Here is a 21716-nt window from a genome sequence, read left to right on the forward strand (position 1 = left end):
GCCCCCCCCCCACCCCGTAGGAGAGGGACGAGCTCAGCAAGCGAGCCGAGACGCTGGCGCACGACGCGGAGTCGGGGGCGCGGCAAAAGTCCGGGCTGGAGGCAGAGCTGGCGGAGAAGGCCGCGGAGCTGGCGAGGGTGAAAGGTCGCGCGGAGCGCGTGGAGGAGGAGAGGGCCCGCGCCGTGGAGGAGCTGCGAGCACTGCAGACGGTACCCACCTCCGATTAGCGCGGTTGGTTACGTACGGTGCAAAAGAAATTTAACAAACATACATACAACATACATACAACATATATACCCGAGGTCACGCGGCGCCATCCCCTCCGCGTTTTACACTGAAGTGACTCGGCTAAGGATTGTAATCGGCCCCAACTTTGTTGTCCATTACCTGGATGCCTTTAAATGGTGGCGGTTGTGCGTACGTCCTGCCTCCGACGACGTCACCAAGCCCCGCCCATCACCTCCCGTCCAGCGGCACAAGTATAAACACGTGTTATCCGACCGGCTGAGTGATCAAGCCGATAATCGGTAGCGTATCGGATAGCCCAGTCCCTATACAAAATCAGAATCTTTATTTACACTGGAGGAGGAATCTGATGAGCTATGAAGCTCTTTTTCACAGATGTCCAGTAAAAAAAAAAAGTTTTCGGCCTTCGAGCGTAGGGGCACGTGGCCATTGCTGTACAAATTTCACGGCAGTGTAATGGGGCAAGCAACGTAGAAGTTGGGAATGGAGCCCGAGGCCAGGTAAGCGATGTAGACGCGATGGGGAAGAGGAGATTGTGATCGAGGAGGCACCGGGACAGGATGGAGGAGGGCAGCTGACCGAGATGGGCACAGCAGTCGTGTCTTCCTTGTTGTGCCGCCCCCTCAAAGTGCCGCCCCTCCTCTGCGCTGCCCCTGACGTTGCTGCTGTTGTGCCAATATTGTTACAACTCTTTGTGTTGCGCCGCTCCCATCGTGCTATCGCGTTGTGCCGCCCTCCCCTCCTCCCCAGGCCCGTGTCTGTAGCTGTCCCCCAACGATAACGACGCCTTCACCTCCCTCAACCCCCGCATCTCTCCCGTCACACCTCCCCCCCTCTGACTCCTCCCCACCCCTCCCCTAACCCCTCCACTCCCGGTGCCGGCGCAGGTCCGCGAGCGCCAGTCCGCGGAGGTGTCGGACCTGCGCCAGAAGCTGGAGACGGAGCGGGAGCGGCTGCTGCGGCACGAGGCGGAGGGGCGGCTGGCGGGGGCGCGCGCCGGCGCGCTGCAGGGCGAGCGGGACCGGCTGCTGGCTGAGAAAGAGCTCGCCGAGAGGGAGCGGCGCCAGCTGCAGGGCCAGCTGGATGCGCTGCGCGACGCGCACGAGAGCACAAGGCATGTGTCTACCCCCTTACCCCCCACCCCCCTCACCCACTCACTCCCTCACCCACTCATCCGCCACCCCTTGCGCCGCCGTGATCTCCGTTTTGCCAAGTCTGAGTTTGGTCGTGAGGATCGTTGTGCAACTCGCCGCGTAGTTCAACTTCACGTGGCAGCTGTGTCGGGTGGTGGAGGGGTTTTAGACACAAGTTTGACCGGATCATTACGTGGCCCAACCCCAAATATGAATAATGGGTCGGTTTTCACGATACGGTATGAGATCCTCCATCTTACGCGGTCTCGTAAGATGGAGGATCTCGATGGCGAGGCGGACGCATGCGTAGCAGACGCTCGTTTACCACACGTACGGACTCTGTGACTTCAAACGCAGATTTTGATGATACAATTATCGTGACGTCAGTTTCCTGTAACTTTGCGTTTCGCACGTTTAACCATTTTCTACTCGAGTTTGAAGGCGTTAATGCATGAGCTGCATCCGTCTGTAACACGGGGTCACGATAACTCCAATGCGAATTGCATTTTAGCATCGAATTGCGTCGCTATTGGGGACATGCATTCACACTCCAGCCCAAGGCCGTTGGCAGTGGCAGCAGGCACAGTGGCAAAGGGGCGGCTCAAAGCTTGACAATAAAAAACCAGCGCTAAAAGACTGAGAAGCCTCGTCGGCAAAGACGATGATGTCACACGCGGTGTTTGCCTTCCGACGATGTCATTTTTGCGTCGTCACGTTGCGCGCCACGTGAAGTCACCGCGTGCGTCTCGAAAGGTATTCATCGTCACCAGCCACGATCAATCCACTGCTGGATGAAAGGCTGAGCCCCCAAGTCGCCGCCATTCGTCGCTGACGAGTAGCTGCTGACGACCGTGACGATGATAACGACGTTGTCCCGTCGCCCGGCCACGTCCCGTGCGCAGGACGGCGCTCGCGGAGTCGCAGGCGCGCTGCTCCGAGCTGGAGTCGCGCGTGCACGAGCGAGCGGAGGGACAGGCAGTGACGCCGTCGGCGTCAGCGTCGCCATCGCCGTCACGCCTCGGTAGAACCCAGGACCTGGACGGCGGTGATGCGGAGGCAGCGATGGAGGCGGAGTGGCGTGCGCGGTGCGAGGAAGCCAACATCGTGGTGGAGACCAGGGAGGCCGAGCTGCAGCTGGCAACGATGCAGGTGTGTGTGCAGCGGTGTGTGTGCAGCGGTGTGTGTGCAACGGTGTGTGTGCAGCGGTGTGTGCGTGTGATACGGTAGTGCAACGGTCAGTGCACCGCACTACGAACCCGGCGAGCCGAGTTTGATTCCCGCTCATGGCCAACACCAGTGACGATTATCTGAATCGGTTCAGGGCCTTCCCTAGGTCGAATCAGCCTCAAATGAGTACCTGGTGCGATGTTTAAACATCGCCACTGGGGAGACAAAGGCGGCCGGGCGTGGTGCTGGCCGCCCACCCTCTCGTTTGCCGTGGCGGCCTTAATAGGTTCTCGCTAACAGCACTTTCCTTAACAGCCTGTTAAGGCTATACGGGGGATCTTTGTCTTTATGTGTGCAGAGTGGCGGCACGGCGATAAGCACACTGTGATACAAACTCGCTCACAACTGATAACGGTGGCGAATATCTGTACCTGTACTTGCCCTCTCTTAGGTCGCCTTCAATGAGTACCTGAATGTGTTGTGTGAACATCATCACTCGGGAGACAAAGGCGGCCAGGCATGGCCCTGGCCACACCACCCTCTTTTATAGGTGCTTGCTAACGGGACTGGCCCCAACAGCCTGTTGGCTAACCATCGAACAAAGGCGGTCACTGCATCGCACGCTTTCAGATGCGTGGCCGTCTGGAACGCTCTTCCTTCCGATTTTAGGAAGCCACTGGAGCTATGCACTTTTAAATCGTCTAGATTAAAAACTTATTTCTTTTGAACTGCTTTGTGTTTAGTTCGTTGTCCTTCCCCCGTACCTCCCGATTAGCACGGTTGGCTACGTACGGTGCGAAAGAAGTTAAACATACGTTCGTGCAAGGCTACCGGGGTGATCTTGTGTTTCGTGTGTAGGTGTGTGTGGGTGCGCGTGTCGGCAGGTGCCACGTTGGCCTCGGTGGGCGCTCGCTCACAGCGCTTTGTGCTCGTGCAGGTGCGGGAGCTGGAGGAGGAGTGTCGCAGGCTGCGAAGTCAGGCGCAGGAGCACAGAGACGTGCAGCCACACCTGGGCAGGTGCGGGTCACGCACAAAGACAAAGATCGTCGCCCCCCCCCCCGTATAGTCTTCACGGACTGTTGGGTTGGGGCAAGTGAGGATAGCGAGCGCCTACGAAGGCCGGAACGACGGCACACGAAGGGGTGGGTGGCCAGCACCACCTCCGATTAGCACGGTTGGCTACGTACGGTGCGGAAGAAGTTCACCATACACGAAGCATGCCCGAGTGCTGATGTTTACACACTGCACGAGGAACGCATTTGTATATATGTCTGTTGAACTTCTTTCGCACCGTATGTAGCCAACCGTGCTAATTGGAGGTGCATTTGAGGCTGAGTCGACGTAAGGGAGGTTCAGGACAAGTTCAGACAATCATCGATGGTGTTCGACAGTACTCGGGTGGCTGGGTTTGTAGTGCAGTGCCCTAGCCACTATACGTCCACTCCCCACACGAAGGCACGCCAATCACATCCGTGCGTGTGCATGATTGTTCTTGGTTTTCACTGCCATGCGTTGAACCGCCAACGCGCGCCCTCTCACTCTCCCCACGCCGGCCGGCGCCCCGCAGCGCAAGCGCCGGTGACACCGGGGAGGAGGTGGAGTCGCTGCGGCGCCGGCTCGGCGAGAACCAGGAGCTGCAGCAGCAGCAGGAGAAGCTCATCGCCACTCTGAGAGAGGTCAGAGGTCAAAGGGGTTGGGGGCTGGGGCGGAGGCGACGGCGGTGCCATGCTTTCGTCCTTTGTGTCTCTGTGTCTTTGTGCCTCCAAGTCTCCGTTTCTCTGTGTCTTTGTGTTTCCGTGTCTCTGTCTCCGTTTCTTTGTGTCTTTGTGTCTCTGTGTCTCCATGTGTTTGTGTCTCTGTGTCTTTGTGCCTCCTAGTCTCCATTTATCTGTGTCTTTGTGTTTCCGTGTCTCTGTGTCTTTGTGTCTCCGTGTCTTTGTGTCTCTGTGTCTCCGTTTCTTTGTGTCTTTGTGTCTCTGTGTCTCCATGTGTTTGTGTCTCTGTGTCTTTGTGCCTCCTAGTCTCCATTTATCTGTTTCTTTGTGTTTCCGTGTCTCTGTGTCTCCGTGTCTTTGTGTCTTCGTGTCTCTGTGTCTCCGTGTCTCTGTGTCTTCATGTCTTTGTGTCTCCGTGTCTTTGTGTCTCCGTGTCTTTGTGTCTCCGTGTCTCTGTGTCTTCATGTCTTTGTGTCTCTGTGTCTTTGTCTCCGTGTCTCTGTGTCTTTGTGTCTCCGTGTCTCTGTGTCTTTGTGTCTCCGTGTCTTTGTGTTTCCGTGTCTCTGTGTCTCTGTGTCTTTGTGTCTCCGTGTCTTTGTGTCTCTGTGTCTTTGTGTCTCTCATGTCGTATGTGTCTTTGTGTCTCTGTGCTGCACAGGAGCTGGAGGAAGCGATGATGAAACGGCCGCATGAAATTCGGGTGAGATGGTGTCGTGCATGTGGGCACACATGTGGGCGCCTGTATGTGTGTGCGTGTGTGTATGTGTGTGTTCGTGCATGTGTGTGCGTGAGTGTGTGCGTGAGTGTGTGTGCGTGAGTGGGTGCGTGAGTGTGTGTGCGTGAGTGGGTGCGTGAGTGTGGGCGCGTGTGTGGGCGCGTGTGTGGGCGCGTGTCTATAGGTGTGGAGAGCGGTGGCACAGTGGTTAGCGCATTGCCCTATGAACCCTCTCATGGCCACCATCGATGATTAATATCTGAACCGGTCCTTGGTTTCCCTCTCCTAGGTAGGTCAACTCGGCCTTAAATGAGTACCTTGTGCAATGTGTTAACATGAGCATTGGGGAGACAAAAGCGGCCGGGCGTGGTTCTTGCCACACCACCTCCTGGTTCACCATGCCAGCCATCATAGGTGCTTGCTAACAGCGCTTGCCCCAACAGCCTGTGTAAGCTACACGGGAGGGGTCTTTGTATAGACGTGGGTGTGTGTACGCGTGGGTGTGTGTGTATGGGTGTGCACGCATGGGTGCATGCGTGTGTACATGTGGGTGCATGTGTGCACTTGTGTACGCGTGGGTGTGTGTACGCGTGGGTGTGTGTACGCGTGTACGCGTGGGTGCGTGTGTATGGGTGTGTATGCATGGGTGCATGCGTTCGTGTGCACGCGTGGGTGCATGTGTGCACGTGTGTGTGCACGTGTGTACGCGTGGGTGCATGTACGCGTGGGTGCGTGTACGTGTGGGTGCACGTGTATGGGTGTGTATGCATGGGTGCACGTGTATGCGTGCGGTTGCGTGTGCGCGTGGGTGCGTGTACGTGTGTACGCGTGTACGTGTGTATGGGTGTGTACGCGTGGGTGCATGTGTATGCGTGTGGTTGCGTGTGCGCGAGCAGCATTCTCTAGACGAGCTGGACGGGGAGCTGAGCGTCGTCCGTGCGGAGATGGAGCGCGTGTGGGACGAGCTCCGGAGCCGCGATGCTGCCCTGGAGGACCAGCAGCTGGAGCTGACCTCCACGCGCGCCCAGGTCGGCTGAGTCGCGAGGTTTTGGGTCAACTTGGTCACAGGGAGCTGGGTGGGCCAGGTCACGGAGTCGTAGGTAGGCCACATCATGGTCACCAGGATAGCCAGGTCATGGTCACAGAGGTCAAGGGGCCGCATGGTCGACGTGTCCTTTCACTCCTCCCGTCGCCAGCGTTACATTGTCTCGCATTTTGTCCCCCTGCCCCTGCTGTTCCCCACCCCGCTCCGTTTCCATGATAACCGTCAGCTGGCGGGCTGCAGTGCGGAGAGACGAGGCCTGGAGCAAGAGGTCGCGACCTTACGGAGGGAGCTCACTCACAAGTAAGCGACGAACGCGTCCGCATCAATCCCACTCACTCCCACTCACTTCCGTTCACACTCCACTCCCGCCTCACTCACACTCATTGACACTCCACGCTCACTCACACTCCACGCGCGTGAGCCGACTGCAACCCGTCACGAGCGACTCTGTGTCAGACGTAACGGAAGGAGGGATCGTCGTTTTGTCCGATCCCACTGAACTCTCGACTCTCCGCGAGCGGATTCACGCGGGTTGCACATTAACCGTGCTCGCGAAAAGCACAGTGAGGTGTTGACGCGCGCTGCTCCTCGCTCGTCGCGCGTCGGTGACTCGGAGGCTGCGCGGCAGCACGAGCCTTGTCCACAACTACACCGACGCCCTCGGCGGCTTCTTTACCCCCATTTAACCTACAATAACCAAGGAATGTTTTAATATCCTTATTCACGTGTGTTTTGCAGGATGTGTGTTTTTTCTTTTATTTGGGCCTCACCCCTCCTCCACCATCCTCCCCTCTCCCCGTTAGCCCGAGCGATTGAGAGTTGACTGAGCGGCCAATCGTCGTGGCGACTGCGCGTAGCGGGATTCCATTTGTCGTGCGATACGAGTTGTTGCTCGTGTACCGGGCCTCAAGCCTCAGGCCTCAGGCTCGGTCGCTTGTGACCGTGACTCCTGTACAGGCGGCATGCACCAGAAGCAAGCACATGCTTGTTTCGTCCCGTCGGGAATGTTTAAAATCGAACGGCTTTGGAACGTCGAGGATTGTCGAGTCGGCAGGAAGCGGCCAGCTGGTGGGCCCAGCCCGACCGACCGAGAGCTCGTCAGCGATCCGCAGCCCACTGACGCGGTTGCCGGGCGGTGCTTGCCACTGTGCGCGCGGCCGCAGGGAGGAGACGTGTGGCAGCAGGGAGCGGGCGCTGGCAGCCGAGAAGACCCAGCTGACGGTGAAGCTCACGGCGCTGGAGATGAAGGTCGGTGCTCGGGGGCACCGCCGCCGCGGCGTTTGGGTTTGGCGGTTTGCGTTTGGCGGTGGGGACTTCCCTCACCGCCCACCCGCATGCCCTCTCTGCCAGGTGTCGGAGAGGGAGATGCTGGAGGAGAGCCGGGCGCGCTCGGGCTCCACGCTCACGGAGAAGCTGGAGAGGTAGCGCCGCTCGCATGCCGGGCGGCACGTGCCCACCGCCACCAGCGCCCGGTCCAGCGGTGACACCGTGTGTGCCTGTGTCCGTGCCTGTCGAGTTCTGGCCACAACTCCCACACGTGCGCCGTTCCGGCCTTAATAGGTGCTCGCTAACAGCACTCTTCCCCAACCAGTCCCCGTAGGCTGCACGTGAGATCATTGTGTGTTGTGTGTGTGCGTGTGTAGCGTGCGTTGTAGTGCTTGGGAGGGAGCTCGTTGTATCACATGAGCTGCGGGAGTTTCCTGTGGCCAGTGATTGATTATTATAAGAGGACGTTCCAGTCTGGATTCCGTCTGGTTCCTAGCGCAGGGTGCGCTATTGCTCTCCTTGTCACTCACTCATCAACTCCATCTTCGGCCAAAGTCAATTCCTGTTGTTTGCTCGCGTGTCGAGCGGCGTTTGTTGGTGGTGCCATCATTTTCCTCGACAGTCTCAGATTTGAGACGGTTTATGTGTGGCTCTCTCCGTGTGGCTCACTCCGTGTGGCTCACATCTTAGACAATGGGTGCCCCCCGCACCCACCCCCACCCCCCCACTGCGACCGCCCCCGCTGCCCCACCCCCGATTCTGAGACCAGCAGCGCTTATTCTCTTTGGCTTTTGTTTCTCCGAATCAGCTTCTCTTTGTCTGCGCAGTGGGGTTCCTCCCCTTGCCCTGCCGTGTCGACGCTTGCGACGAACGGCGAGCGCCTTGACCAGCTCGTGGCGAGGCGGCTTGCGGACGCCACTTATTGCCGCGGCGGAATGGGAAGCCTCACTGCGTCTCTTCGGCAGGGTTCTGCTGCGTTGGCCGGTTTGGCTGTGGGGGGTTTATCGCAAGAGATGAACCCGGAGAATCCGGCGGAAACCTGTGCAGAACAGGGGGAGAAAATACACATTCATACACATTCATACACACACAAAGACAAAGATCCCCCGTATAGCCTTAAGAGACTGTTGGGGCAAGTGCTGTTAGCGAGGACCTATGAAGGCCAGCATGGCCCACGAGGGGGTGGGTGGCCAGCACGACGCCCAACCGCCTTTGTCTCCCGAGTGGCGATGTTTACATATCTCAAAAAGGTACTCATTTGAGGCTGAGTCGACTTAGGGGGGGCCTAGGACCGGTTCAGATAATCGTCACTGGTGTTGACCGTGAGCGGGAATCAAACCCGGGTCGCCAGGTTCTCAGCGTAGTATGCTAACCGCTACACTGCACATACACACACATACACACACATGCACACACATGCACACATAATCACACACACATACACACACACATACACACACATACACACACATGCACATTTCACCCAGAGGCTCCTCTTGTTGTGAGGCACGAGAGCGTAACCACTGCGCCACTCTGCCGACCGTGTGCGGGGTGTATCATAGTGCCTATGTATATTTTGCGAGTGTTTATATCGTATATGTATAGAAACTGTATATAGTACACGCATTGGTATTGTAGTGTGCATATGTGTGCATGCATGTGTGTGTCTATAGCGCGTGCGCGTGCGTGCGTGTGCGCGTCAGCCTTGAGCGCGAGAACCGGGAGTTCCGCCAGCGCCACAACAAGGCCCGGGCCCAGGCCGAGGATCTGGCGGCCAAAGTGCAGGGTGACAACTCGCCGCTATCCCACCACCACCACTACCACCACCGCACCGCCACCACCGCACCGCCACCTCGCCACTACCTCATCACCAGCTCCCAGCCTCGTCGTTATCCCACCACCACCGCACCGCAACCACCGCACCGCCACCTCGCCACAACCTCATCACCAGCTCCCAGCCTCGTCGCTATCCCACCACCACCACCGCCACCACCGCACCGCCACCACCGCCACCACCTCATCACCAGCTCCCAGCCTCATCGCTATCCCACCACTGCCCCGCGTGCTCTTCTCAACTTGGCAGGTCCTCGCTAACAGCACTTGCCCCGTCAGTCTATCCAACAACAAGGGAGATCTTTTGTCTTTGTCCGTCCGTCCGTGCGGATCGCAGATCTGTCGCGGCTGAACCTGGCACTGCAGGAGGAGCGCGACCATGCGCAGCGGGAGCTGCGGCAAATCTGCAGCGGCTTCCAGGTTGTGCGGCGCTCCCGCCCGGGAGGGACACCCTCGCTCGACGCACCGCTCTGCACGGGACTCGGGCCCAAACCTGACCCCCATATTGCGACCCTCCGTGTCGGAGAACTTCCCGCGGGAAGCGGATATCACAGAGCTGCTTCTGAGATGTATTCGATTGACCTTCGCTGCCCATACAGCAGTGGGCAGCACATTGCCTGCTATCCCGCCACGGAGATAAATCTTTGTCCCGTGACGATCAAGCCAGAAGGAGCCAAATGTTAAGTGCAGCAGGAGTTTGGGGTCACGGAAGGAGGCGTTGAGTAGAGAACTTGATGTGTGTGTGTGCGTGCAGCGTGCGTCCAGCGTGTGTGCAGCGTGCGTGCAGCGTGTATTTGTATGTGCGTGCTTGTTTGCATATCAGTGCACGTGTGTGGGGATGGGTAGTGTCGCAGTTAGCGTGCTGCGCTACGAACCCGTCGAGCCGAGTTCGATTCCCATTCATGACCAATAACAGTGGTGAATATTTAAACCACTCCTGAGCCTCCCTTAGCTCAATTCAGTCTTAAAATTAGTACCTTTGTCTGTAAAAACATTGACACTGGGGAGTGGGAGGCATGGTGTTTGGCACCCACTCCCTTGTGTGCCGTGCTGGCCTTCATAGGTGTTCGCTCACAGCATTTGCCTCGACCGCCTGTTAAAGGCTACATGGGGGATCTTTTTTCATTCGGTGGGTGCAGGACCTGCGGGACTCCACGGAAATTCAGAAGCTGCGCGTGCGGGAGTTGGAGGGAGTCACCCGGCATCTGCAGAAGGACGACCAACTCAAAACCACCCAGGTGGTCCACCCAACACCAACAACAACAATAACCGCCATTCACCACTAAGTGGCGGTAATATCACCAAGGCACCTGCGCCTGGCTAGGTGCACTTTAAAGTCACGTGAAGTGTCAAACGCCCGCTGGCAGATAGATAGATAGATCGTTTATTGTCATTGTCACCAGTACAACGAAATTTAAAATGCTCACCAGTCAGGGCATCATTCATAAATTTAAATTAAATAAAATAAGAAAATAAAAATAAAATTAAATGAATGATAATAAATTTATACTATATATAAAAACAGCCGAAGTATACCCACCTACCCACATAAGGTTACATTTTGTCATTGCACATCTCTATTTCACATTCAATTGTAAACACTATTACTTAATAATTATTTAGCATTATTGAGTGTGGTGATCGCTGTAGGATAAAAGCTCTGTTTGAATCTGTTTGTCCTTGTTTTGACTGATCTGAATCGTCTGCCTGATGGCAACAGCTCAAACAGTGAGTGTCCAGGGTGTGAAGAGTCCTTTAGAATGATCTGTGCTTTTTTGATGCAACGTGAACTGTGTAGTTCTTCCAGTGTGGGGAGATGGCAGCCGGCGATCTTTTGGGCTGTGTTGATGACCCTCTGGAGCGCTTTCCTCTGAGCCACTGTGCAGCTGGTGTACCATACACAGATGCAGTATGTAAGAATGCTCTCGATGGAGGCTCGGTAGAAGGACACCAGCAGTTTCTGTGTGATGTTATTATTCCTGAGGATTCTCAGGAAGTAAAGTCTCTTCTGGGCCTTTTTCAGAAGCTCAGTGCTGTTGGCGCTCCAGGTCAGGCCCTCCCCAATGTGGACTCCCAGGAAGCAGAAGTCTGCCACCCTCTCCACACAGTCCCCGCTAATGATTAGTGGTGGAGTGTCCGTTTTCTTTCTCCTGTAGTCTATTATGAGCTCCTTGGTCTTTGCGGTGTTAAGGAGCAGGTTGTTGCCCCTGCAGTATGCTGTCAGCCGCTCCACCTCGTCCCTGTAGGCAGACTCATCCCCCCCAGAGATGAGCCCCACCACTGTGGTGTCATCAGCAAACTTCACAATGGTGTTGCTATGGTGGACGGCGGCACAGTCATGTGTGTAGAGGGAGTAGAGCAGGGGACTCAGTACACAGCCCTGGGGGGAGCCGGTACTGAGGCTCAGGGCTGTGGATGTATGACGGCCCACTCTGACCCTCTGTCTGCGGCCCGAGAGGAAACTATGTATCCACATGCAGGTAGAATGTGGAATCCCCAGGTCGCCCAGTTTTTCCACCAGTTTGTGTGGGAGGATGGTGTTGAACGCAGAACTGTAATCCACGAAGAGCATCCGCACATAGCTCCCCTGCTGCTCCAGGTGTGACAGTGCAGCATGTAGTGCTGTGGCCACGGCGTCCTCCGTGGATCGGTTCGCTCTGTAGGCAAACTGGTGGGGGTCAAGGTTTCGGGGCAAGCTTCCTATGATGTGACTCCGGACCAGTTTTTCAAAGCACTTCATCACCACTGGCGTGAGTGCTACTGGCCGGTAGTCGTTGTAGCTGGAAATGTGGGTTTTTTTGGGCAGGGGGACTATGGTGGAGGACTTTAGGAGGTCACGGGACAGACCCAGGTGCCATGGGTTGACTGATATGGCTGGCAGATGCACCACCTGTGCCTCCTATTGTGCCAACTTGCTGCGTCTTAGCCACCCGGCACTCCGCTAGTTGTTGTGAGCGTCACTCCTCTGCCCTCTGCTGTTGTTAAGAGGGTGACCGCCTCCAACTGCCCAGTAGCGTCCTTCACGAGCCTCCTCCACAGAGGCCGATCTTGACACCGATGGTACCGGTCATCGTCCACTCAGCTCCACGTCCTCATGTGCCACATCACTCCATCTCTTCTCTAGCCCGTGCCGCGCCCGTTTAGTCCCCTGTCTCCGGCCGAACAAAATCTGTTTGGGCATGCGGTGGCTGGGCATGCGGGCGACATGAACCAGTAAACGCAGCCTCGCCTGCCGGAGCAGATCATCACCACACCACGGCACTCGCAGTATCAGGCACCCCGCACTCGCTGGTCACACTCCAACACCACGCACGCCACACACCACAACACAGTTGACACATGATGAGTTGACTAAACCAGTTGTTGATCCTACCTCAGGATGTTTAGCACTCTAGGTTGCAGGATATTTGCCCTTTGCTCCTCCTAAATGCCCACTGAACCTGCCCTTACTACTCAGGCATGCCCTTCCCTTCGCTCGCCGTGCCCTGTAGTGCCGTGTCCTGACTTGACCCTGACCTGACCTTGACCGCTTCTTGAGATTTGGATGCATTTAGACACTTTCATTATTGCCATCAGCGGCAGCCATTCTCAATCCACTGTTGGATGAAGGCCTCCCTGGGTCATGTCCAAAATTTCACCGCGCTCCCTGACCTTGACCGCGCGCGCTCTCTGACCCCGCCGTCCCACACCCCCTGCCCCCCCCCCCCCGCACACCGTCAGCTGACGGCGTTGGTGATCGAGCTGCGGGAGCTGCGCAAGGCCTACCAGACGGTGTCGGGCGCGGAGCCGACCGGCGGGGACCCCTCGCACGCCGACTGGGTGTCACGCTCGCGCATCATCCGGGTACGCGCCGGGAGGGGGGGTCACGCATGTGTGTGTGTGTGGTGTGTGTGTGTGGTGTGTGTGTGGTGTGTGTGTGTGGTGTGTGTGGTGTGTGTGTGGGGTGTGTGTGTGTGGTATGTGTGTGGGGTGTGTGTGTGGGGTGTGTGTGTGGTGTGTGTGTGTGGGGTGTGTGTGTGTGGTGTGTGTGGGGTGTGTGTGTGTGGTATGTGTGTGGGGTGTGTGTGTGGGGTGTGTGTGTGTGGGGTGTGTAGGGTGTGTGTGTGTGGTATGTGTGTGTGGTGTGTGTGGGGTGTGTGTGTGTGGTGTGTGGTGTGTGTATGTGGTGTGTGTGTGTGGTGTGTGTGTGTGGTGTGTCTGTGTGGTGTGTCTATGTGGTGTGTGTGGGGTGTGTGTGTGTGGGGTGTGTGTGTGTGTGGTGTGTGTGGGGTGTGTGTGTGTGGGGTGAGTGTGTGTGGGGTGTGTGTGTGTGGGGTGTGTGTGTGGGGTGTGTAGGGTGTGTGTGTGTGGGGTGTGTGTGTGGGGTGAGTGTGTGTGGGGTGTGTGGTGTGTGTGTGGTTGGTGTGTGTGGTCTGTGTGTGTGTGTGTAAGGGGAGCGGAAGTGTAGTATGTGTGTGGTGTGTGTGTGTGGTGTGTGTGGGGTGTGTGTGTGGGGTGTGTGTGTGTGGGGTGTGTAGGGTGTGTGTGTGGGGTGTGTGTGTGGGGTGTGTAGGGTGTGTGTGTGTGGGGTGTGTGTGTGGGGTGAGTGTGTGGGGTGTGTGGTGTGTGTGTGGTTGGTGTGTGTGGTCTGTGTGTGTGTGTAAGGGGAGCGGTAGTGTAGTATGTGTGTGGTGTGTGTGGTGTGTGTGTGTGGTTGGGGTGTGTGTGTGGTGTGTGTGAGGTGTGTGTGTGTGTGTGGTATGTGTGTGTGTGGTGTGTGTGGGGTGTGTGTGTAGGGTGTGTGTGTGTGTAGGGTGTGTGTGTGTGTGTGGTGTGTGTGGTGTAGGGTGTGTGTGTGTGTAGGGTGTGTGGTGTGTGTGGAGGGTGTGTGTGTAGGGTGTGTGTGTAGGGTGTGTGTGTGTAGGGTGTGTGTCTGTAGTATGTGTGTAGGGTATGTGTAGTATGTGTGTGTGTAGGGTGTGTGTGTGTGGTGTATGGGGAGTGGTAGTGTAGCGGTTCGCGCGCTACGTTATGAACCCGGTGACCCGGGTTAAATTCCTGCTCACGGACACCGTCAGCGATGATTACCTGAACCGGTCCTGGGCCTCCCTTAGGTTAACTCAGCCTCAAAATTAGTACCTGGTGTGGTGTGTACTCATTGCCACGAGGGAGACAAAGGCGGCCGGGCGTGATGCTGGCCACCCAGCCTCTCGTGTGCTGTGCCGACCTTCATAGGTGCTCTTGCCCCAACAGTCTGTTAGGCTATACAGGAGGCTCGTGAAGGACGCTGCTGGGGAGAGACAGTCTCTCTCTCACAACAGTGGAGGGCAGAGGAGCGACGCTCACAACGAGCGGAGCGCCGGGTGGCTAAAACACAGCAAGTTGGCACAGGTGGTGCATCGGCCAGTCATCTCAGTCAGCCGACCCATGGCACCTGCAGAGTCTGTACTGTGATCTCCTGCAGCGGGCGTTCGAGGCTGCACGTGGCCTCAAAGTGCACATAGCCTGGCACAAGTGCCGTGGTGACATCACCGCCACTTCGTGGCCAACGGTGGTTGTTGTTGCGTGTGTGTGTGTGCGGCGCGCTCGCTAGAACGCGATCGAGGCCATCGAGGGGCAGGCGGGACGCGTGCGAGTGCTGGAGGAGGAGCTGCGGGCCGTGCGGGCCACGCCGGGGTTTGAGAGCTTGGAGGCCGAGCTCCAGCAGCTGAGGAAGGAGGCACAAGCAAACTCCAACAAGGCACGGGCGCCGTCAACACACGGCTCACGCGGCCACTCGCACATACACAGGAGCACGCACACACACACCAGTACACAGCACTCACACACCAAAATTATGCACCACTCGCACACACCACACACACACACCACACACACACACCACACACACACCACTCACACACACACCACACACACACCACTCACACACACACCACACACACACACCACACACACACACCACTCACACACACCACACACACACCACTCACACACACACCACACACACACCACTCGCACACACACCACTCACACACACCACACACACACACCACTCACACACACCACAGACACACCACATACACACCACTCACACACACCACAGACACACCACATACACACCACACACATACCACACACACCACTCACACACACACCACTCACACACACACCACTCACACACACCCCACTCACACACACACCACTCACACACACACCACTCACACACACACCACTCACACACCACACACATACCACACACACACACCACTCACACACACACCACTCACACACACACCACACACACTCCACACACACACCACTCACACGAGTACACACCACATCATTCTCCCCCCCCACGACTGTGTAACCGCGGTGTGGGTGCTTGTGGGCGTCACTGCCGCCGTGCGCCGTGGTTCCGCGTGACGCAGGTGACGGCCTTGGTGATCGAGCTGAAGCTGCTGAAGGAGAAAAACAAGAAGCTCATGAGAGGTATGAACACACGCACGTACACGCACGCACTCACGCACACACGTACACGCACGCACACACGTACACGCACGCACACATGTTCACAGACACACATATGCACACACATGCACACACATGCACACACATGCACGCACACATGCACGCGCACGCACGTACACACACACAGGCGCATACGAACGCACGCACGCACGTTCACACACGCACGTACACGCACGTACACGCACACACACACGTTCACACACGCACGTACGCACACTCACGCACACACGCACGCACACGCATGCCCGCACACACACAACAGCCGCTGTTTGCCAATAAGTGTTGGAGATGTCACCATAGCGCTCCTGCCAGGCTAGGTGCACCTTGAGGCCAGCACGTAGAGTGTAGAAGGCTCATAGACAGGTCACGGGACAGACCCAGGTGCTGTGGGTTGACTGAGATGGCTGGCAGATGCACCAGCTATGCTCTGCACTGTGACAACTCGCTGTGTTTTAGCCGCCCGGCGATTCGCTCATTGTTGTGAGCGTTGCTCCTCTGCACTCCGCTGTTGATGGAGGGCGACTGCCTCCAACTGCCCAGTAGCGTCCTTCACGAGCCTCCTCCACAGAAGCCGATCTTGACACTGCTGGTACCAGTCATCGGCAAGTCCACTCAGCTCCACATCTTCCTGTACTGCATCAGTCCTATCTGATGCAGTACGGTCCGTGCCGTTCCCGTTTAGCCCCCTCTATCCGGCCGAACAGAAACTGCTGGGGCACGCGGTGGCTGGGCATGTGGACTTCATGACCCAGCCAACGCAACCTCGCCTGCCGGGGGAGCTCACCGATGATGGGACTGCACACAAACACGCACGCACACGCACACGTGGGAAGATGGGAAATGTGCTGGCACCGTGTCAGGGCGAGTGAGTCTTTCAACCAAGATATTCCTTTTGCGATTGTCTTGCAGACAAAATCCATCTGGAGCAGAGGTTGGAGGATGGCGGCCTGTCGCACGACTTGTCGCCCGACCTGTCATACGACCTCTCGCATGGGGGGAGGGGCAAGCAGGCGTGGGGCTCCACGCTCGCCGCAGAGGCGGGCGAACGCCCGTCCCAGCCGACGCAACTCCGCCCCGCCGCAGGGCCCGCCGCGACGTCGCCTCGCGAGGAGCGGCCCTCGCCCTCGCCGCTCCCCACGTCGGCGTCGTCGTCGCCGCGCACGGCGGTGGGGTCGGTGGGGTCGCAGGGGTCACAAGGGTCGCAGGGGTCACAGGGGGGGCGCTCCGGGGGGACCCTGCAGCCGATCGGACGCCCCCGCCACTCGAGCCTGTCCCCCGTCCGCCGCGCGGAGAAGGCGATGCTCGGTCACCGCGCGTGGCCTCGCCGCTCGCCCCTCTCTCACGAGGACTCAACGGAAGGGTCCCATCGAGAGGACCTCGTGGCCGGTAGGAGAAGCGATGGGGAGGAGGGTGAAGATGATGTTGGCGATGATGATGATGATGGTGATGAGGAGGATGCAGGCGGAGGTGCGATGTACAACACTGGGGAGTTTGGTCAGCTGCGCTCCACCCCGCTCCCGGCTGGGGTTCCCGAGCTCCCGGCGTTCCGGTCGCTATCGCCCCTGGCAGGGGCCCCTGTGTCACCCCCCGAGGCCTGCGACCAGGCCGGCCAGACCGGGGCAGGTGTCTCCCAGGAGCAGTGAGATGGGTGCTAAATAAAGAAAAATGGGCTTAAGTAAAGATCATTCAATGGGGGTGTGTGAAATGCTGCTGATGTGTTGTTTTCTGTTGATGTTGTTTGTTCACCATCGTCTGAAGCTAACTTCTTGTCCACGAGGGCGAGTTGGGTTAGAGATGTTGTAGCCCTGGACCTCGCTCTGATCTAATCCCAGCAAAGCCATCGGGGGAATGTGGTCTCCTGCACAATGAGGACGTGGGTACCATGAGAGAGGCCTCCGACACAATGAGGACCTGACCCCAGTGTTAGGCCTCCGCCTTAAACAACAGGATGGTTCGGTCCCATAACGGAGACCCACACAATTGTGCACAGTGAGAAATCTCCAAACCGAGGACCTCCCAGTAAACGTGGGATGTCGGTCCAACATTTGGTCCCGACAGTGCCGACAGCATGCCAAGGGTTGGCCCAACGTCGCATGTTTACTGGGGCCGGTGGCTTGGAGACAGGTCGATGCGGCTGAGGCCCCGAGCGCCAAGAGAGAGGTGTTCACGGTGAGGGATGGGTGGTCACGGTGAGGGATGGGTGGTCACGGTGAGGGATGGGTGGTCGCGTCGCACAAATGAAGGGACAGGGTGTCCCTTGGCTCCCGATGTGAATGGAGGCGAAGGGAAATCACCCGGCATGAGTGGAGCAAGTAGGAGGGGAGCGAGTGCGAGCCCAGGGGTTGTTGTGTTGCACCGTTTGAGATGTTGTGTGCCACAAATGTCTCGTCAGTTTATACGTACGCTATTGTGATTTTTTTTTATAAATGTTTTTTTGTATGTAATGTTATTACAACTAGCAATGATTATAGAATTTGCACTCTTACATAACATCCATGCGTGATTAATGATTATAAAATGTTTTGAATAAAAAATCTTATTTTTGTTTGAAGTGAATAAAGGTTTTATTTTATTTGTGCTCTTGAGATTTATTTTTCTAATTCTCGTGTTAAATACAAAACCGCCTGGTGCCACATCAATAATAAAACAGTTCAATAATAAAACACGATTGAAACGGATGGGACCTGGATTCGAGCTCGCCTTTCTTCACGGTGAGACCACGTGGACACACGAGGCAGTCCCTGTGCCACTCACAGCTGCTGCTGTCAATCCACTGCCAGATGAGGGCCTCCTTACGCCGTGCGGGCCTTTTGACCATACTTCACCACGCCGGTCATCGCCGCTTCTCGTGAAGGCGGACGGCGCAGTAACCAACAGTGGATGGTGCTGCAGCTCACCGCGTAGCCTCGCAGCAGTCTCAAGCAACTTCCTGTCGATGGTTTCTGTGATAAACGCTTTGATTTTGGATGTGCAGATTTGGATTTGTGAAGGGGAAAGTTGTCTCTTCATCCAGTCGGTGCTGTGCACTGTGGGCGCCCATCCGAGCACTGTCCCAGACTCAACTTTGTCTCAGCTGTCCCAGTCTCAACTCTATCTCAGTCTCAACTCTGTCTCAACTCTGTCTCAGACTCAACTCTGTCTCAACTCTGTATCAGACTCAACTCTGTCTCAGCTCTGTCTCAGACTCAACTCTGTTTCAGACTCAACTCTGTCTCAGTCTCAACTTCTGCTTAGCCGACGAGGTGTGCAGGGCGCATGCCCGGTTATTAAAACTTGAAACTGTCCAATAAATAATAAAGAGGGCGTTTACATCATTCGACCTCGTTTGCCAGTACCAAAATATAATAATAGGTTTTTTCTCCTTTTTTTTCTGGCAACAAAACTGAAACCTTTTTACGAGGATTCATGTCTGCATTTACCACAATACTTGCAGTCAAAATGCAAACAAAAAACACACTATGATAATAAATGCATTGTCCTTGAAACTGATTGGTCCACACCAGGGACGGCTTTCTTTTGAGCCTCGACCCAATTGGTGCTCGACCAGAGGACGCCAAAAGGTGTACGCTCTTGACTGCAAGTATTGTGGTTAATGCAGACATGAATCCTTGTAAAAAGGTTTCAGTTTTGCTGCCAGAAAAAAGGGGGAAACCCCTATTAAAGAGGGCGTTTTGCAGATTAGTATTTGCTATGGTCGCCTATGCTTGCCCCTGACACGGGTCTGAAGCTGCCGCAAAGTTAGAGAAGTCTCTAAAGTCGCCTCCAATCGTGTGGGTGTCGTCTCTGATCTGTCGTGCCGCCACCGCACCGCTGCCGTTCGCATTCAGCGAATCGCATTTGGTGGTGGTGCTGCTGCTGACGCTGCAGTGGTTCGTAAACTCAACAACAAAAGCAACTCTGAATATTCGTCAACAACATTGCGTGGGTCTGTGTGTGTGGCCTTGAAAGGACGAGAAATTGAAATATATATCGTCGTGTGTAGAAAGCAGGCGACGTTTCGGACGATGGTCCTTCGTATGTGTGTTGAACTTCTTTCACACCGTACGTAGCCAACCGTGCTTATCGGAGGTCGACAACCTTAATAGGAAAAAAAAGCTTTATTATTTATCTTTAAGTGCTTCATTTAGCCTGTATTTAATAACTAAATACAACGAATTATACACAAAAAACAGTTCTAAAGGACTTAAAGCTTTCGTGACTGCAGGAATTCATATTCTTTGGGTCTTTCGGTAAAGCCACGTAGATAGAACTAATAATAAAAAATCACGACGTTTCGATCGCAGCACAAGCAATCGTCATATATATCGCGGGAGAGCTGCTGAGAAAGTATTCGTGATATTGTTATATATTTTATTTATTTGCTCTATCTACGCGGCTTTACCGAAAGACCCAAAGAATAGAGTTTTAAAGGAGTGCATCTTCAATCTATATGGTCATTTAAGTGCGTAGCTCCAGTGGCTTCGTAACATCGTAAGGAAGAGCGTTCCAGACGGCCGCAATGCAAGTGACCTGTCTTAATTCGATGGCCGAGGCAAACGCCGCTGCTGCTGCTGCTGCGAGGATGAGTGGAGTTGGCGTGATGATGGTTTACAGGTCCTTGACGAGATCAAGTTTCATGTATTAGGTGGAGCCCTGTGAGCCATGCGGCTCTTGAGTCGGGTGCAACCGCAACAAACAAAATATGAACAGAGAACATCTTAAAGCGACGACGCGCAACAGAAACATCCTAGATAAACCAGTGAATCTTCCAAAAAAACCCCACCGTATTACAACGCTGTGTGCAAAAATCCCAGTGTGATGCAGGTCAAACAATAACAACCATAAGACAATTTAGATTAAAGTCATCAGGCCAACTCCGCAATTCCGCAATAAACATGGCTTAACCATATGTTTTCAAAATCACCAAAATGAAGCTATAAAAACAATGTAACAACAGTAATCATAAGAACTGTGATTCAAATTTAACAATAAACGATCAGCTAGGCATTGCGGTCCATTTGTGGCGAACGCGTTGTGTGTGATGTAATGCGCTCTGAAGAAGAGCCGGTGTTCATGACGAATTAGGTGGGGCTGTTGTAATTCGTGCACCACTGCCAACGCAGCATCAGCAGCAGGATCATCTGTAGAGAATGGGGTGTCCCAAATAAACGCAACAGTTTCTACTCAGCTGCTGCTCCTGCAGCTGCTGCTCCTGCAGATGCTGCTCCTGCTGCTGCTGCTCCTGCAGCTGCTGCTCCTGCAGCTGCTGCTCCTGCAGCTGCTGCTCCTGCAGCTGCTGCTCCTGCAGCTGCTGCTCCTGCAGCTGCTGCTCCTGCAGCTGCTGCTCCTGCAGCTGCTGCTCCTGCAGCTGCTGCTGCTGCAGCTGCTGCTCCTGCAGCTGCTGCTCCTGCTGCTGCTGCTCCTGCAGCTGCTGCTCCTGCAGCTGCTGCTCCTGCTGCTGCTGCTCCTGCAGCTGCTGCTCCTGCAGCTGCTGCTGCTGCAGCTGCTGCTCCTGCAGCTGCTGCTGCTGCGTGTGACAGCGGGGCGAGCCGAGGCGGGGGCCGACAGGAGACTGTTTACCTGTAACACTACAGGTGAGGGACAGGCGAGGAACACACACACACAGGTGTGATACACGCACACCGGTAGAGGCCATTTGTGTCAATCCACTGCTGATTGAAAGCCTCCCCACGCCGTACGGGTCGTGGGGGCTTTTGACGAAATTGTCACCAGACTCCTGGGCTCAGTGCGGTTTGGTGAAGGCGGGGAGCGTAGAATGTACCCCACCGCAGCACGGAGTGCAGTACAACAAGGGGTGTTCCTACACTGCCCTCTGCTGCCCACGACGTATCAGGCGTGGAGCACAGGGAGAGACACCTGTTTGTGTTACACAGGGCGGGGCAGGTAACACACACACACAGGCGTGTTACACAGGGGCGGTGCAGGTAACACACACACACACAGGTGTGTGACACAGGGGCGGGGCAGGTAACACACACACAGGTGTGTGACACAGGGGTAGTGCAGGTAAACACACACACAGGTGTGTTACACAGGGTGGTGCAGGTAACACACACACAGGTGTGTTACACAGGGGTAGTGCAGTTAAC

The 21716-nt window shown here is 55.9% G+C and overlaps 1 protein-coding gene across 1 annotated transcript in view; it reads left to right on the forward strand.

The window, feature by feature from the left end:
- The window catches only part of LOC144722140 (uncharacterized), a 28518-nt gene extending 10320 nt beyond the window's left edge, over nt 1-18198 (forward strand). The window contains exons 9-25 of the mRNA XM_078600313.1: nt 21-209; nt 1134-1360; nt 2282-2528; nt 3484-3563; nt 4114-4222; nt 4920-4961; nt 5873-6004; nt 6248-6321; nt 7185-7269; nt 7372-7442; nt 8991-9073; nt 9458-9540; nt 10260-10358; nt 12841-12963; nt 14693-14839; nt 15528-15588; nt 16537-18198. Coding sequence (XP_078456439.1) covers nt 21-209; nt 1134-1360; nt 2282-2528; nt 3484-3563; nt 4114-4222; nt 4920-4961; nt 5873-6004; nt 6248-6321; nt 7185-7269; nt 7372-7442; nt 8991-9073; nt 9458-9540; nt 10260-10358; nt 12841-12963; nt 14693-14839; nt 15528-15588; nt 16537-17270 — 2586 coding nt within the window. The 3' untranslated portion in view covers nt 17271-18198. The remainder of the gene's footprint in view (nt 1-20; nt 210-1133; nt 1361-2281; nt 2529-3483; nt 3564-4113; nt 4223-4919; nt 4962-5872; nt 6005-6247; nt 6322-7184; nt 7270-7371; nt 7443-8990; nt 9074-9457; nt 9541-10259; nt 10359-12840; nt 12964-14692; nt 14840-15527; nt 15589-16536) is intronic.
- Nucleotides 18199-21716: the final 3518 nt, after the last annotated feature.

Source organism: Lampetra planeri, chromosome 13 (genome assembly GCF_965212315.1).
Source record: "Lampetra planeri chromosome 13, kcLamPlan1.2.h2, whole genome shotgun sequence".
Lineage (NCBI taxonomy): Eukaryota > Metazoa > Chordata > Hyperoartia > Petromyzontiformes > Petromyzontidae > Lampetra > Lampetra planeri.